The sequence below is a fragment of the Prenolepis imparis genome, unplaced genomic scaffold (assembly GCF_030444845.1).
Source record: "Prenolepis imparis isolate NDT839.2.m4 unplaced genomic scaffold, iyPreImpa1.0 SCAF_1, whole genome shotgun sequence".
In the NCBI taxonomy this organism is placed as follows: Eukaryota; Metazoa; Arthropoda; class Insecta; order Hymenoptera; family Formicidae; genus Prenolepis; species Prenolepis imparis.
This window is the reverse complement of record NW_028141159.1, coordinates 27879547-27897197: the sequence shown is the minus strand read 5'-3', so window position 1 is coordinate 27897197 and position 17651 is coordinate 27879547. Positions and strand designations below refer to the sequence as shown.

At 31.3% G+C, this 17651-nt stretch overlaps 2 protein-coding genes across 2 annotated transcripts; one reads left to right on the top strand and one right to left on the bottom strand.

Moving 5' to 3' along the window:
- Positions 1-7836: 7836 nt before the first annotated feature.
- Positions 7837-10228, bottom strand: LOC145942163 (uncharacterized). The gene is made up of 4 exons (XM_083048634.1): positions 9431-10228; positions 8927-9128; positions 8312-8491; positions 7837-7967 (listed from the first exon to the last, which is right to left on the bottom strand). The coding sequence occupies exons 1-2, from the start codon at positions 9738-9740 to the stop codon at positions 9091-9093; spliced, it is 348 nt and encodes a 115-aa protein (XP_082904760.1). The 5' UTR covers positions 9741-10228; the 3' UTR covers positions 7837-7967; positions 8312-8491; positions 8927-9090.
- Positions 10229-11676: 1448 nt separating this feature from the next.
- On the top strand, positions 11677-16857 carry LOC145939171 (uncharacterized). Its single transcript, XM_083043407.1, has 3 exons — positions 11677-11716; positions 11960-15701; positions 15882-16857. Exons 1-3 carry the CDS (start codon positions 11677-11679, stop codon positions 16855-16857), a joined length of 4758 nt encoding a protein of 1585 aa, XP_082899533.1.
- Positions 16858-17651: the final 794 nt, after the last annotated feature.

Below are 17651 nucleotides of genomic sequence, written 5' to 3'. Positions count from 1 at the left end.
ATGTTTTTCGTTTACTAATTATATTTCATGTTTATTATATTTATGTTTAAAATACAATTTTATTTGCATATTATTTGTAATCCTTTATTATTATGTTTATATAAATTGTAATAATAATAACGATAAATTATGTTTCTTGCGCATTTATTTAAAAAAAATGATAAATAAAAAATGTTTTCAAATTAAAAGCATTCTTTTTCATTTACTGATTATATTTTATGTTATATTTATATTTATAATAGAATTTTTATATTTAATATTAATATTTACTGTTTTTTATTTTTAATGTTAGTAACTTTTTAAAAACAAAAAATATCGGTAAATTACCGGTAAACCGGTATCGATTGAAAATTTTACCGAATTACCGGTAATTGAAAAAATCGATAAATTTGCAATCCCTATACGGGATCACCGCGCCCCATCAGACATTTAACATTAATTCCGAGCCTCCACCCGACGGTAATTAGCGATTCCAAGAAGCGAGAACACTATTATTATATTTAAATATCTGCAAACGTCCTTATTTTTACTGCGTACCTGAAAATAAAATAAAAAATATTAATGTCAAATAGAAAAAATCATATTTTATAAATTTTAAAGACTATAGCTCCTGCACACAGGACGCGGTAAAACTTGCCGCGCGGCAAGAAGTGACGTGGTGGCCAATCGAATGCTTACTATTACAGAAATAATAGATATATAACTTCCACCGCGCGGAAAATATTAAACTGAATCTTTTCCGCGAGACGGAAATAATTTCTATTGAATATTCTTCATTTATATGCATTTTCTATGCGTAAATTTTGTTTGCCACGTTGCTTTTTGCCGCGCAACAAGCTTTACCGCATTCTGTGTGCAGGAACCATAATAGAGATAGAAAGAGTGAAAGAGATAATTATATTATATTTTTATATTATCATTATTCCATGACTTTAAGTCATGGGACACTGTACGCACGCAAGCACACACGCACGCGCGCGCGCACCCCCCCCCCCCACACACACACACGAAGGTTAAACCAAAAATAAGTTTCGCTATTTTTTTCTTCCAACAAAAATTAACAGATCTCTCTGGCGTCAAAAACTTTTGTTTAGAAATTTAAAAAAATTCATACAGTTTGAATAAAAAACGACCTCGCAGCTTTAATACGCTTCTTGCAACTATGAAACGAATTTTTTAGCGTGTCCAACTATGAGGAAAAATGTATGAGTATTCAAATAATTTTTCGTTGGAGCTCATTGTCAAGAATTTTAAAAAAGATATGTTTAATACTGATGACAACACGGACCATATTTGAATGCTCATACATTTTTTCTAATAAACTTTTCTTAACTGTTAATAGATATTTGTTGCACTCTCATTTCTCGCAGTCAAAAATTAAAGAATCGCCCGTATCTCGCAGTTGGACACACTAAAAAATCGCTCCATTAGTTGAAAAAAACGTACTTAAATGCCAAGTCGCTTCCGCACCAAACTGCGTACCAATGTTTTCAGATCTATATCTAAAATAAATCGAAAATAAATAGGGAAACTTAACTTTTTTTTTAACACCTGCTTGTACACACATATACATATATACAAAAGTATCCTATCCCAGACAGCACACAATATTTATGATAGATTCATAAATATTTATGAATATATATTTTTTTCAAATATTATATAAATATTTTAAAAATGTTTTATAAAAACCTTTATTTTAACATATTATTAAAACATAAATTAAATATTTCATATAATATTTATGGTATGTAAATATTTATAGTAATTATTTTGTAAATATCTTTTAACTAAATTGTTAGTTCTTTCATTTACCGCTTTGTGACGTATCTTTCTCGTATTTAATTTTCGTCGTGAGAATTATATAAGGCTGGCAAAAACGGTAATTAATAAAATTAAAAATGTCATAACATTATTTCTCTTTTTGAGCTACATTTTGCAACAGAATGTCTTTTAACAAATAAATTTACGTATATATCGATGTGTACGTAAATTTATTTGTTAAACTACTCTGTTGCCTAAGTATATTCAGTGTATATTATAATTTTATATGCTATTTTAAAATAAATGTCTAATAAGTTACTTATAAACATTTTTTACACATGTTTAATTTTTTATAAATGACTAATATAGTTTTAAAAACACAAAAACATCTAATCAACCAAATTTTAAATTAGACTATATCAACCGATCGCTTTGATTGAAAAATCGTTAATTATGTCTTTTTAACTCATGATTTCTTACTGGGTATTTATTAAAGAAAATATAAATTTAAAAAAAAAATCTGTATTATAATAATATATAAATATATTTTTAATATTTACCATAATATTTATCGTAAATATTTTCTGATATTTAAGATAAATATTTATGATCTATTGAATCTAAGACTCCAAAAACATTTATAAAATATTTATAATAAATATTTATAAAATATTTATAAAATAATTAATATAAATATTCTATAAATATTTTATAAATATGCTGTGCTGTCTAGGATTTTAAATAATACAAATATATAACTGCTATGTAACTCGTTATAATATGTGTTTCGACCTGATAAGCTGTCGTCGTGCCCTTTGCTTATGGTTGTATATGCACGAGAAAACGGTCGATAGTGGCAGAAAAATTAACTTCTGGACCACTTATTTTTGTGGATATGAAGTTATAATAATACACCTTTTGGTTATTACTATAAATTAAAAGATGTGTTTTATTGAATGCTGCGAATACAAAACGAGATGCCAGAGCGAGGACAACCTAACATCTACTGACTCGTTCCCGAGCGCAGCGCGCCTTCTTCGGTGCCGAGAGAGGAGAACTAAACATAGGGCCGTACATGTGTCTTGTAGAACCCCAACAATATGCATATTAAATGTAACGTACACGTTAGTTGTTATTTCCCACTCATTGATGTAACATTTGTAATATGTAACATATGTTATATTGTAGTTATATTGTTTTATATTCCAACTAAAAAAATTTGATTATCTTCGGCATCCTACAATATCGATGCTATCTGGGATATAATTACAATATAATTAAAATATATTAAACAATATATGTTATATTACAAATGTTACATCTATGAGTGGGAAGTTACAACTAACGTGTACGTTACATGTAACATGCACGTTATATAGTATATATATTAGGGTGGTCGTTAAATGGAAGATCATGTTGGATGGTCATAAATCAGCTCCAAATGTAGAAAAAATAATTCTCTAATTTTTTCAGATTTTTATTTTCACCTCTGAGTCTCCCTGTTTGCACGTGGATTTTTTCCATTTAAAAAAATACCAATTTAAGTAATTTTTAGATTAAAAATAGAATCAACAAACCTGATTTAAATAAGTTTCGCTGCCGTGAGGTATAGCATGAAATTGTATACGGGGTATTTCACTCGAGTTGTGTGTTATGTTATATTCTTATATCAATTCATTTATTTATTCATTTATATGTTATTTAAATATTATTTATATGATACCTTTTAATAATTTGAAAAAAATACTAATTTACTTCAGTTCTAGATGGAGTCAGCTGCAAAAGTAGTGAACAAAATTATTCAATTTTTCATAAAAGATAGTCAAAAATCGTATATGAGCTATTCCACACGAATCGTGGGTGTTTTTAATTCAGTTAATTATTTTTTATTCATTTTTCAAGCAATATAACGACGTATCTTATATTTTTTTGAATCTTCCTTGAACTTTAAATCGTCGTTATTTTCGATTATATAGGAAAAAGATGTGTAGGGAATTCCATTCCAGTGCTCAATGATTAAGCGCAAATTTTCGATAATTTTTTTTTTTTAGAAAAAAATTAATAACAGAAAAAAAACAAAATTGATGACAGAAGCAGCTGCAGAACTGTGGTGTTAAGATATTAAACTCTCATGTGAAATACCTAAAACAAAAGCCCAATGTATCATCAGGACTATCAATACAAGAAAATAAGCTATATTAAAAAAGAATACAAAAAAAAATTATATCTTCAACAAAAAAAAGTCAATGGAAAATAATAAATTAATCGATATATTGATTACTCCGTAAAATAATAATTTAATCTTATATATTTGTATTTAATACAAAAGAGCCTAAATAATATTTCTTAATGTTTATTTACGCCGGCTAAATAAGGCGTTTTAAAGTATTTATTTAAAAAGCAGAGAAAAGTATAGAATCGAAATGATCTGAATAGCTCAGATGGAAGAGCAGTCGCCCGGCAAGCGAAAGGTCTCGGGTTCGATTCCCGATTCAGCGACTTCGGATCTATATTTTTCTCTCGCATTTAATTCTTTAGGGGGGTTAGAAGGGATATATGGAATAAAAATCTCAAGTAAGAGACCATTCCACAAAGACTTGGCAGTATACCAAGTATTAAAATTAGTGCCCAGTGCACAATTAACTTAATTCCAGCGAAAAATTAAATTTCGCTGGAATACGCATCAACACCCGCGTTTGGCTCTTAATAAAATGCCTACCTCTTATATATTTGTATTTAATACAGAAGAGCCTAAATAATATTTCTTAATAATAATTTAAATTTTTTCACTCGATTTGTCTGTAGTATAACACACACAACTCGAGTGAAATACCCATATATGATGTTTTACTATTTTCACGGTAATGAAACGTATTTCATAAAATGTCGCTATTTTAGACTAGAACTAACTTAAATAAATATTTTTTAAATGAAAAAGAAAATTACGTGCCAACAGGGAGACTCAGGACTCGAAATAAAAATCTGAAAAAATTAGAGATTTTTTTTTCACATTTAAAGCCGATTTACGACTTTATACACGACTGATATCCAACATTAAAATTCTGAAAAAACCCATATAACGACCACCCTAATATATATAGCATTATATACATGTTACATAGCAGTTATATTTTGTGTTTGCTGGGATGCGTTGTTAAACGTACTTTTTTGTTCTCTTCCCTTTTCTCTTTCTTATTCTCCTTTCTCTCTATCTTCTTTTCTCTTTTTCTACCTCTCTCTCTCTCTCTCTCTCTCTCTCTCTCTCTCTCTCTCTCTCTCTCTCTCTCTCTCTCTCTCTCTCTCTCTTTTTCTCTCCTTTTCCTTCTTTTTCTGTCTTTCCTCTTAATGGCTTGACAACTGATAAATTAAGAAATATTATTCACATTGTATATAAATATTATTAAGTATATATTAGAGATATATTATAATATATAGTATATATATTGTATATATACTACCCAGACAGCACACAATATTTATGATAAAGATTCATAAATATTTATGATTTATAACATATTATTAAAACAGATTAAATATTTCATATAATATTTATGGTATGTAAAGATAAATATTATGATAAATATTTATAAAATATTAAAATATTTATTATAAATATTCTATAAATATTTTACAAATATGCTGTGCTGTCTGGGTATATATTATAATGTATAGTAGTACACATATAATTACACAGGCAGACACACACACACACACACACAAACACACACACGCACGCACGCACACACGCACACACACACGCACACACACACGCACACACGCACGCACGCACGCACGCACGCACGCACGCACGCATATGTACACGTATATATACAAAATTATTTGTCACTTTAGGTTACGTTCCAAAATGTCCTCTTCGAGAGAAATTTTACTTAAAAGCTATGGTACACACACACGTTACGTACATTATTGATTATCAGTAAAATTTTCCTCGAAGAGGACGTATTGGAACGTAACCTTAATTACTTTTTTATCTCTTCGTCTCTACGTTCTTCCTCTTTTCTCTTTCTCTATTTCTCTCTCCACTTCTCTCTTTTTCTTTTCTTCTTCTTCTTCCTTTTCTTTCTTCTCGACAACTGGCTAATTAATACAATATGGTATAAACTGATTATATAAAATAATATACGTATTTTATATACGTATAATATATACGTATATAAATATATAAATATATAATATAAATATATATATTAATATATATATAATAATATAAATATATAATTATTATTTACCTTATTCTTCTTAAAACTTCCTGCACAATTTACACACTTTTAATATTATAACCAATTTTGACTTGAAACTGTCAAAATAATCTTGACGATCAAACACTACGAAGCATGATCAGCAAAAGAACCAATCAGTACCGCGGATTAAAGGCAACAATACTTCGATACATTCGAGAATAAATAACATGCCTTTTTTAGAAAAGGACTAGCACGCAGCGCGCGCTAACGCGCGCGCCTTTTTCAACCATTAATTAATTGATTAACTAAATACTTAATTAATTAATTATTTCGGCTTGCACACTCTTTTAATTTCTGCCTTGTCTATAAATATTACATACCGACAATTGTCGCCGCGTGGTTTATTCGGGGCTGACTTGATTATTAAAGGATTATTAATATTTAAGGACGAGCGATAAATTAAATTTTGGCATATTTCAAAAGTATATTGTTTGGACAACAATTTGCTGCCAAACAGATGTCGGCTTGCACATTTTTTAAATTTCTGCCTCGTCTTTATATGTATACTCTTTTAATAATCAAGTCAGCGACGTATAAATCGCGCGGCGACAGTTGTCGGCTTTCGATATTTAAAAACGAAGCAGAAATTGAAAGAGTTTGCAAGCCGACATCTGCTTGGCAGCAAAATGTTGTCCAAACTATATACTTTTGAAATTTGCAAAAGATTAATTTATTGCTCGTCTTTAAATATTAATATACCTTTAATGAAGTCCGCGTCGAATATACCGCGCGGCGACAATTGTCAATATTGAATATTTAAAGAATTATTAAAGGAGTCTTAATATATAAAGACGAGCGCTAAAATTAATATTTTGCATATTTCAAAAGTACATTGTTTCGTATCACTTTGTATTGCGAAAATATATATCCATTTACATTCAGAAGAAGACAATTTCCAGTGAAATTGGCATTTGCTATGACCATAAATAAATCACAAGGACAGACTTTCGATAAAATTGCAATAGATCTTCGAAAAGATATTTTCAGTCATGGACAACTGTATGTCGCATTTTCACGAGTTCGTTCTTGGGATTCGTAGAAAATTTATTTAAAAGATAATAATGTGACTAAAAAAATAAAAAATTATGTTTATAAAGAAATACTTGATTAATGAAAGATAACAAATAAATATATGACATATGATTATGTTATAATAATAATAAATAATGATAAAATAAATAAAAATTTAAAAGATTTTTATTTCAAATATTTAATTTAATTAAAGATTATTATTTAATTAAAGTTTAGTAATTAAATTATTTTAATTAAAGATTAGAAATTATTTTATTTTAATCGTATTTGAAGTGAAAATGAAAACTAAATAAACAATTTAAATTTTTTTCTTATAGCCTATTTATATTGTATTATATAATATATATTTAATTTTTTCAAATTAAAGGATAATATTTATACCATTTTATTAAATTTTAAAATTATTATAAAAAGTACACATTTAATACATTTTAAAGTATTTTAATTATAAATAAAGATTTTTATTTTAATTAATAAGATATATTAAAAGAACATTAAGAACATTAAAAGAACATTAAGAACATTAAGAGAACATTAAGAGAAATTGTGCTTAATTGAATTTCAAAATTATATAACTATTAAAATAAATTGAAATATAATCGCGATTAACTGTAAAAATTAAATGAAATTAATAATATAATGTATGAGATTAATAATATAATATATATAATGCATATATATGTATATATCATATATATATATATGTATATATATATATATATATATAAATTATTAATTATTGTTTTTGAAATTTTATTGAACTCGATTGTTTCTCACTAGATGTATCGGTACTTGGTCTCTTCAATATTGCTTTTGTCGCCTTTAAACTTTCTGCTAATGATAATCTTCTTTTTTCCTTTATTAATTTTATTTTTTCTATATTATCAACCTCAATATAGAATAAGTCATCTATAATACAAAAAAATTAATTTACGTCAAAGATAAATAAGACAAAGGGAAATAAAAATATAAATAGACGTTATTTAATTTTATAAGAATTGAATAATTATTAAATTCAAAACTTTAATATCTATTAAATTGTATATAAAATAATTATTAATTTTTGTATTTTAAAAATTTAATTTTAATATATTAAATTTTGTGTAAAAACTTTAAGAAATTAATATATAGAAATATTAAAATAATAAATATTTAAAAAAATATTAAATATAAAAAAATATTAAAAAATATAAAATTAATATATAGAAATTAATATATAGTACTTTGTTAATTGAAATTTTATAATAACATACTTGTTGTTTTTATATAAGCCTTTATTTCTACATATTCTCCTTTTTCAAAATAAGAATATTGTTCGTAATCAATAATTTGTACTTGTAATTTATATAATCCATCTGTTATGGATCCGCATCCATAACTTTTATAAGAATTATTAAGAACGTTAAAATTTGTCTTAATATATCCACATATTGCTGTAAATAAATAAAATTTTTATTAAAATTAAGATTAAAATTTAGATTTGGATTATTAATATATATAAAATACTTATTATAAAATAGAATAATAATAAATTTATTCTTTCACATAATATTTAATTATTACGTAATTATTTAAAATATATTTATTTAATTTTAAGATTTAAACTTATTAATTAATATTAATTAACTTTAATTCTATTAAAGCTTTTATCAAATAAAAATTTGAAGTAAAAATAGTAAGAAGATATATTTTTTATATATTTTTAATAATCTGTTTCAAATTATAAAAATATGTAATAAAATATCATTAATAATTATCTACGTAATTAGAAATTTTACGTACAAATTAATAGTATAATAAAATTGTTTCTAGTAATGTAAAAGGTTACAATTATATGTAATTAAAATTATTATTATGTTAATACTTACATATATAACAATTCAAGTTATCAGGTACTTCTTTAAATGTTATCGACTTTGGTTGACCCAAATCAAAAGATTCTTTTATGTCAAATACTCCTAAAGTGTTTATAATGGTGTTGGAAAGTATTATTATTTCAAAGGAGAGTGTTCCACTATTAAAATTCGAGTTTTTAGGAATTTTTGCCTTTCCTCCATCTATATGGATTATCTAATAGATAAACGATGTTTAATAAAACTTTAAATATTATATTATTTAATATAATATATTAATTTTCTTATTTTTTCTATTAAATTCTTTATAAATTGAGTATTCCTATTACTTTTATAAATTTGATGCTATATCCAATAAGTTTAAGTTTATAGTTAATGGCTGCAATATTCTATTATTAAAATAAAGAAAAAATATAAAACTTATTTTAAAATTTTATATTTAAAGTTTGTTATTATTTTAATTGAATCTTCTCCCGTCCTCTCCCGCTGTTCCTTTTCTTTCTTCCATTCTTTCCTCACCTTCCTCCTCTTTTCTCCGCTCTCCTATTACCACATCGCTCCACCTCCTGTCCTCTCCGCTCTCCAACTCTTTCTCTTTGCACTCCTTCCTCCCTTTTCTCCTTTCCTCTTCCCTACTCTCCTCCCCTTGCATGCTCATCCTCCATAACCTCTCACTCGCCTCCATTCTCTCTAGCCTTTTTTCCACTCCTCTTCTCCTTTCCTCCTCCACATTCTCCCTCTCCGTGTTCCTCTCCATCATCTTCAACATCTTCTCCATCATCCTCCTCATCTCCTTTATCTCTCTCACACCGTCTTTTATCCACTCCATCTTCCGCTACCACTCTATCCAACCAACTCCGTATTAACACTGCTACCGATCTGTACCACCTTCTCTCTTCCTCTTGCCTTTCTCTACTTCTATACTGCTACGCACTGTTCCAACCACCTGTTTCCGCTCTCTCTACCGCTATCATGGCGCCCTCGATCCTGCACGTGTCTCTTCTTGCTACATCCAGCGCCCTCTCTGACAACGCCTCTTCTCCATACTACCGCTCTCTTCCTTATCCTCCTTTTACCGACGCTTCTCCTTATCCGCCACGTCATCCTTCCTCATCCCTTGCCTATCTTTCCTTCTTTTCCACACTCCAATTTTCCTTCCGCCAGTGCACCTCCGCCGTTCCATCCTTTTCTTTTCCTTCGCGGCCACTCACTCCATTGTTCCCAAGCCATCTCCTCCACACCCATTTTCCTCCTCACCCTCTCTATAACGCCACCACATCTCACCTAAACTCGGAGCACCGACCGTCACCTGTCACTACTCCAACGGCCATCTTTTTTTCCTCTATTAATATATATAAAATACTTATTATAAAATAGAATAATAATAAATTTATTCTTTCACATAATATTTAATTATTACGTAATTATTTAAAATATATTTATTTAATTTTAAGATTTAAACTTATTAATTAATATTAATTAACTTTAATTCTATTAAAGTTTTTATCAAATAAAAATTTGAAGTAAAAATAGTAAGAAGATATATTTTTTATATATTTTTAATAATCTGTTTCAAATTATAAAAATATGTAATAAAATATCATTAATAATTATCTACGTAATTAGAAATTTTACGTACAAATTAATAGTATAATAAAATTGTTTCTAATAATGTAAAAGGTTACAATTATATGTAATTAAAATTATTATTATGTTAATACTTACATATATAACAATTCAAGTTATCAGGTACTTCTTTAAATGTTATCGACTTTGGTTGACCCAAATCAAAAGATTCTTTTATGTCAAATACTCCTAAAGTGTTTATAATGGTGTTGGAAAGTATTATTATTTCAAAGGAGAGTGTTCCACTATTAAAATTCGAGTTTTTAGGAATTTTTGCCTTTCCTCCATCTATATGGATTATCTAATAGATAAACGATGTTTAATAAAACTTTAAATATTATATTATTCAATATAATATATTAATTTTCTTATTTTTTCTATTAAATTCTTTATAAATTGAGTATTCCTATTACTTTTATAAATTTTGTACGCGCCGTTAAGGACTTATGTGACAAATTATCGAAAGAAAGGATTTCTTTCTTTTGTTAAAAATATTTAATTCATATGATAAGGCAGCGAGCGTATGATAAAAGCGTGCGTGAGCGTTAGTTACTCTCTTACGTAATAGTTTTGTACAAGACCGCATGAGGCGCAAGAAAAGAATAAGAGCTAAGATGGCGAGAGTCAGCGGCACGTGATTTCTTCTTTGTACGGTTTCACCACGTTCTAATAAAGGAAAAGTATTATAAGTAATACAGGCTAGGTGGATTGATATCATTTATCTTTTCCGACCTTACAAATGGTCCTTCGAGCCGGATACAACCAAGGATAGTAAAGGAAACGATTGAAAGACCACTGCGAAGAGGCAACTGGCAATATACAACGACGTACAAGGATAGATCGGCAGAACATTCTCGATCGACATCCATATTGGGAAAGCGTAGCAACCACAGTATAATAGAAAAGAGAAGACATCGATTGTAGTTGCGATATCACAATCGTCATTAACAGTACCATAGTATTAAGTCGATTACCAATATAAGTAAGTCCATCTTTTCTTTATTACATTGTTATCGTCCATTTCCGTTTGTTCTTTCCATCACATTTAGACATGCTTCAACATACATTTGCGTAAGTAGAATAATATTGATAAAGGGTTATAATATACACGCATACATATATACAAATCTTGAACGACAATGGCTGCAGATATTACGTCAGTAAAGCGCACTCGTGGAGGTATAAAAACTAAATTAACTAGATTCAGGCAATATCTCGATGCGTATGAACCTAATCAAGGCAACCAAATAGAATTAAAAGCGTGATTAGAAAGAGCAGAAGAATTTTTAACTGAATTCAATAATTGTCAAGATAAGCTTCGAGAGTTAGATATCGAAGAAAAATTATCCGATGAATTAGACAGAGAGAACGGAGTGTTTGAAACTCTTTATTTTCCAGCAATTGCAAAGGCGTGACAATTAGTAGCGCCTGTAAATCCTCCTAATAATCCTGCAAATGTGATACAAGCAATTAATGAAATCACTCATCATAACGTAAAAATACCTACGATTGCATTGCCACATTTCGATGGTAGTTACGAAAAATGGAATCATTTTTTTGATTTATTCAAGGCCCTCGTTGATTCGGATGCGTCTTTAACAAATGTACAAAAGTTTTATTATTTACAGTCCGTACTAAAGGATAAAGCGGCACAAGTAATACACTCGCTTGAAGTCACAGGAGAAAATTACGCGACAGCCTTGGATCTTTTGAAAAACAGATTCGAAAACAAGCGGCTTACTACAAGACATCACGTTCGCGCTCTTTTTGATTTGCCTCAAATCATTAAGGAATCCGCAGGCGCTTTGCGTACACTGTCCGACGAGCTATGTAAAAATCTAAGAGCTCTCAAGAACCTGGGTGAACCAGTTGAATCTTGGGATACGTTGTTAGTCGAAATGGTAATAACCAAATTAGACTCATTTACAAAGCGCGAATGGGAGCAAAAGGTAATTTCAGAAAATCTTTCTACAGTCGAACATTTAAAGGGTTTTTTGTCAAATAGATGTCAAATTTTGGAGGCTGTTCAGCAAAGGAAAGAAATTAATTGTAAAACCCAAATTAATTCAAATTCAAAACCAAGGTCTGATCATTCCACATCTCACTTAAGTACTCAAGACAGAGATAATAAAAATAATTGCCCTATGTGCCAAGAAAGTCATAAAATCTATCAATGTCAAAAAATGCGCGATCTTAATGTTCAGTCAAGAATTAATGAAGTTAAACGTCTTAATTTATGCTTGAACTGTCTCGGAAAGGGACATATGGTGAAAAGTTGCAAGGCCGGACATTGTAAACAGTGTGACAAGAAACATAATTCTCTATTGCATTTAGAAGATCGATCGAACGGTGCACAGCAAAGGGCTAGCGTTACACGAACAAATCAAAACGAAAATGTTAATGTAAACGAGGCCACGTCTTCAGTAAATGACAATCAGCCTGTTCAGTCAATTTCAACTTGTAGTTTGAAGCAACCATCACACGTTTTGCTATCAACAGCAATCGTATATATTGAAAACAATGCGGGTCATAAAATTGAGGCAAGAGCGCTTTTAGACAACGGGTCACAGTCAAACTTTATATCGCGAGTATTGTGCGACAAGTTGAATCTCCCTAAACGAGAAATTTCTCACTCGATCGGAGCAATAGCTCAATCAATAACACACGTTTCTGCAGCCACAAGCGCAACTATTAGGTCAAGAGTTAACGCGTTTTCAATAAAGTTGTCATTTTCCATACTCAATGAGATTGCCGATAAAATTCCAAACGCAATGTTTGACGCTCAATTAATCACGATTCCTAATCATATTATCTTAGCCGATCTATCATATCACATTCCACAAAACGTAGATTTGTTGTTAGGTGCGGGAGTATTTTGGGACCTGATTTGTGCGGAACAAATTAGAGTTAATAAGAATCAGCCCGTTATTCAAAGGACGAAATTAGGATGGATAATCGGCGGCCCTTACGCAGCTAGACTTCAACAAGAATCAACGCGAGAATTTTGTGGCTTGTCGAATGTCAATGACTTGCAGGATCAGTTACAACGCTTTTGGAAGGTAGAAGATATACGGACAGGTCAAACCTATTCAGAGGAGGAGGTACGCTGTGAAAAGCATTTCCAGCAAACTTGTAGAAGATTACCATCGGGAAGATTTGAGGTGCGGCTTCCTTTCCGTGAAGACTCGAGTCAACTGGGAGAATCGTACGACAATGCGTTTAGGCGAATGCGATCGATTGAACGTAAATTGACAAGGTATCCCACCATAAAGGATAGATACATTACATTCATGGAAGAATATGAATCCTTGAATCACATGTCGAAAATTGAAGAAAATGACACCGCCGGGGTAAAATGTTATTTACCACATCATGCGGTGATAAATGAAGAGAAAAGTACAACGAAGATTAGAGTCATATTCGATGCCTCGAGTCGTACCACATCAGGAAAATCCTTAAACGATATATTGATGGTAGGACCTGTCATACAACATGAGTTAATAGATATATTGGTACGATTCCGACAACACGCTTATGTGATGACCGCAGACATAGTAAAAATGTACCGACAGATTTCGGTTGATCCAAAGGATAGAGACTTCCAAAGAATCTTATGGAGACCCAACGCCAATTCACCTCCGGGAAGTTACAGGTTAAATACACTAACCTACGGAACGGCACCTGCTTCATTCATTGCAACGAGATGCTTGACACAATTAGCTATCGAGAATTCTATTCTATTTCCTGAAGCCTGTGGTATTATCAAAAGAGATTTTTACGTAGATGACCTCATAACAGGAGGATCTTCAGTTGAAGAACTTCGTCGACTAAAAACGGAAGTAATGGAAATCTTGCAATCAGCGTTACTCCCGTTGCAAAAATGGAAATCAAATTCGCAAGCAATCTTGGGAGACGGAGAAGGCATCGACACATCGAATCTTGGCACAATTGGCGAGGAGACGAAAATCCTTGGTTTGCGATGGAATACGGATCACGATCAACTTCATTACAGGGTGTCCAGTACTGATCAGGAGCGAAGAGCAACTAAGAGAGCGATACTATCATTTGTGGCACAATTATTTGACCCTCTCGGATTAATCGGACCAGCAACAATCAACGCCAAGGTTCTCCTACAACAACTATGGCAATTGCAAGTAGGCTGGGACGAGGGCCTTCCTATGGACATTCATACGAAGTGGACAAAATTCAAGTTCAGCTTCGCGGCGTTGAATCAAATCGTGATACCTCGACATGTACTCTGCCTCAACCCCGTTCACATCGAGCTGCATGGTTTCTGCGACGCTTCTACCATAGCGTATGGAACATGCTTATATCTAAAATCAATGGATTCAATAGGCGTCGTCAACGTACATTTGTTATGCGCAAGATCTCGGGTAGCCCCGATAAAGCCGATTACTTTGCCCCGTCTTGAATTATGTGGAGCCTTACTGCTCTCTCAACTATACAAAAGGACGAAGACCGCGTTGACAATAGAGATCAATAACACCTATTTTTGGACTGATTCCAGCATAACTCTCGCGTGGATACGAGGTCAACCATGCCAATGGAAGGAGTTCGTACGTAATCGAGTAACCGAGATTCAAGATATCACTGATAAGGAGTGTTGGAGACACGTGAGAACAGAACATAATCCAGCGGACATTATATCGCGCGGAGTTGATCCTGAGCAATTGATTAAGGCTACTATTTGGTGGCATGGCCCAGGATGGCTCCGAAATGAAGAACCTACTTGGCCTACCTCTACATGCCCGCCGGCGTCTGATATACCAGAATCGAAACCATCGGGTTTATCATTTCACGCTATTGCAAAGGCCGAAGAATTATTCACGAGGTACTCCACTCTGCGAAGATTGCAAAGAGTATTTGCATACATGTTTCGTTTTATCAACAATTCGAGGTCTCATATCACAAAGGCTGAACGGCGAACAGGACCGTTGAGCGTCGAAGAATTACGGCATGCAATTGACATTCTCGTTAAATCGGCACAACGGCACTCATTTAAACAAGAAGTCACCGATTTGAAGAATGGCCGAAACGTCAATTCAAGAAGCTGTCTTTTTGATCTTCATCCATTCATCGATGAGAGTGAATTTGTAAGGGTCGGTGGTCGTTTGAAGAACGCTTCGTTACCATACAACAAACAGTTTCCAATTATCTTACCTAAGGCACACTCTTTAACTAAATTAATTATATCACATTTTCACCATCAAAATTTGCACGCCGGACCGTCCGCTTTATTAGCTTCAATACGTGAACAATACTGAATAATTTCAGCTAGAAGTGTAATTCGTAGTGTTTTAAGAAAATGCGTTACTTGTTTTAGGTTGCGATCTGTTAGTCCAACCCAATTAATGGGAAACTTGCCGGCTGAAAGAATCACGCCCAGTAGGCCGTTCTCAAATGTAGGTGTTGATTACGCCGGTCCATATACAATTAAGGTATCCCGAAATAAAACTGCTAAGGCATATTTATGTTTATTCGTGTGTCTAGCGACAAAGTCTGTTCATTTGGAAGCAGTTTCCGATATGACTACAACAGGATTCTTAAACTCGTTCAAGCGATTTATAGCGCGTCGAGGACGATGTAAGACTATTTTCTCTGATAACGGTACGAATTTCGTAGGCGCTAACAATGTTATGCAACAATTTGATTTCTTATTGAGTAAAACTCATAAGCAAAGAGTGGTGGATTATGCGGCGGATCAGTCTATAGAATGGAAATTTATACCACCGCGTTCCCCGCATGTAGGAGGGTTATGGGAATCCGCAGTTAAATCTGCAAAAACGCATGCCAAGGCCGTTATCGGAGATACTAGTCTCAGCTTCGAGGAATTATACACTATATTTTGTCAGATTGAAGCATGTCTAAATTCGCGTCCTTTGACCCCGCTTTCGTCTGATCCTGACGAATTTGAGGTGCTCACGCCGGGGCATTTTCTAGTTGGTACTTCTTTGACCGCTCTTCCGGAGAATGATGTATCAGACATAGCGTCAAATCGATTAACTCGTTATGAGCTTCTTATCAAGATGCAACAAGATTTCTGGCATCGTTGGTCACGAGAGTACGTCGCTCAGTTACAACAAAGAACAAAATGGAAATCTGAAAATACTAATGAAAATGTTAAGATTGGCGCTATGGTGTTAATTCGTGACATTACTCCTCCGCTCAATTGGCGTTTGGGAAGAATAACGGAATTACATCCTGGACGGGATGGATTAGTTCGTACTGTTACTATAAGGACTCAAACTGGAGTTATCCAACGAACGTTACCTAAAATATGCGTTTTACCTATTGAATAATCTGTCTTTATTGCATTATATTAACTTCTTCCTCACTTTATTTTCTCCTTATTCTTCATTCGTTTTTATTGTTTTTTTTTTTTTTATTTGAAAGTCGAGCCTTTCAAGCCCGCCGGTGTACGCGCCGTTAAGGACTTATGTGACAAATTATCGAAAGAAGGGATTTCTTTCTTTTGTTAAAAATATTTAATTCATATGATAAGGCAGCGAGCGTATGATAAAAGCGTGCGTGAGCGTTAGTTACTCTCTTACATAACAGTTTTGTACAAGACCGCATGAGGCGCAAGAAAAGAATAAGAGCTAAGATGGCGAGAGTCAGCGGCACGTGATTTCTTCTTTGTACGGTTTCACCACGTTCTAATAAAGGAAAAGTATTATACGTAATACAGGCTAGGTGGATTGATATCATTTATCTTTCCCGACCTTACAAATTTGATGCTATATCCAAGTTTTAGTATAAGTTTAAGTTTATAGTTAATTGCTGCAATATTCTATTATTAAAATAAAGAAAAAATATAAAACTTATTTAAAAATTTTATATTTAAAGTTTGTTATTATTTTAATTGACAAGAATATGTAAAGGAAACATAATAACAATATAATGTTTAAACTCATTAATATTTAACCACGTATGTAAAATTAAATTTGTTGTATTTTAAAATTAAAATTTTTAAATAAATTTAATTAATTTTAATTCTATTAAAGTTCTTTTAAAATAAAAATTTTTAACAAAAATATATAATAAAAAAATTATTAATATATTTCCAAAAATTAATTATAAGATAAAAATATAA

Coding starts and splice junctions, on each gene's coding strand:
- LOC145939171 (XM_083043407.1), top strand. CDS start 11,677: ATGGCTGCAGATATTACGTCAGTAAAGCGCACTCGTGGAG. Junction 11,717..11,959: donor AGTAAAGCGCACTCGTGGAG/GTATAAAAACTA, acceptor CGTGACAATTAG/TAGCGCCTGTAAATCCTCCT. Junction 15,702..15,881: donor TCGTTACCATACAACAAACA/GTTTCCAATTAT, acceptor TACTTGTTTTAG/GTTGCGATCTGTTAGTCCAA.
- LOC145942163 (XM_083048634.1), bottom strand. CDS start 9,740: ATGGAGTGGATAAAAGACGGTGTGAGAGAGATAAAGGAGATGAGGAGG. Junction 9,129..9,430: donor GCGGAGAAAAGAGGAGGAAG/GTGAGGAAAGAA, acceptor TTTATCTATTAG/ATAATCCATATAGATGGAGG.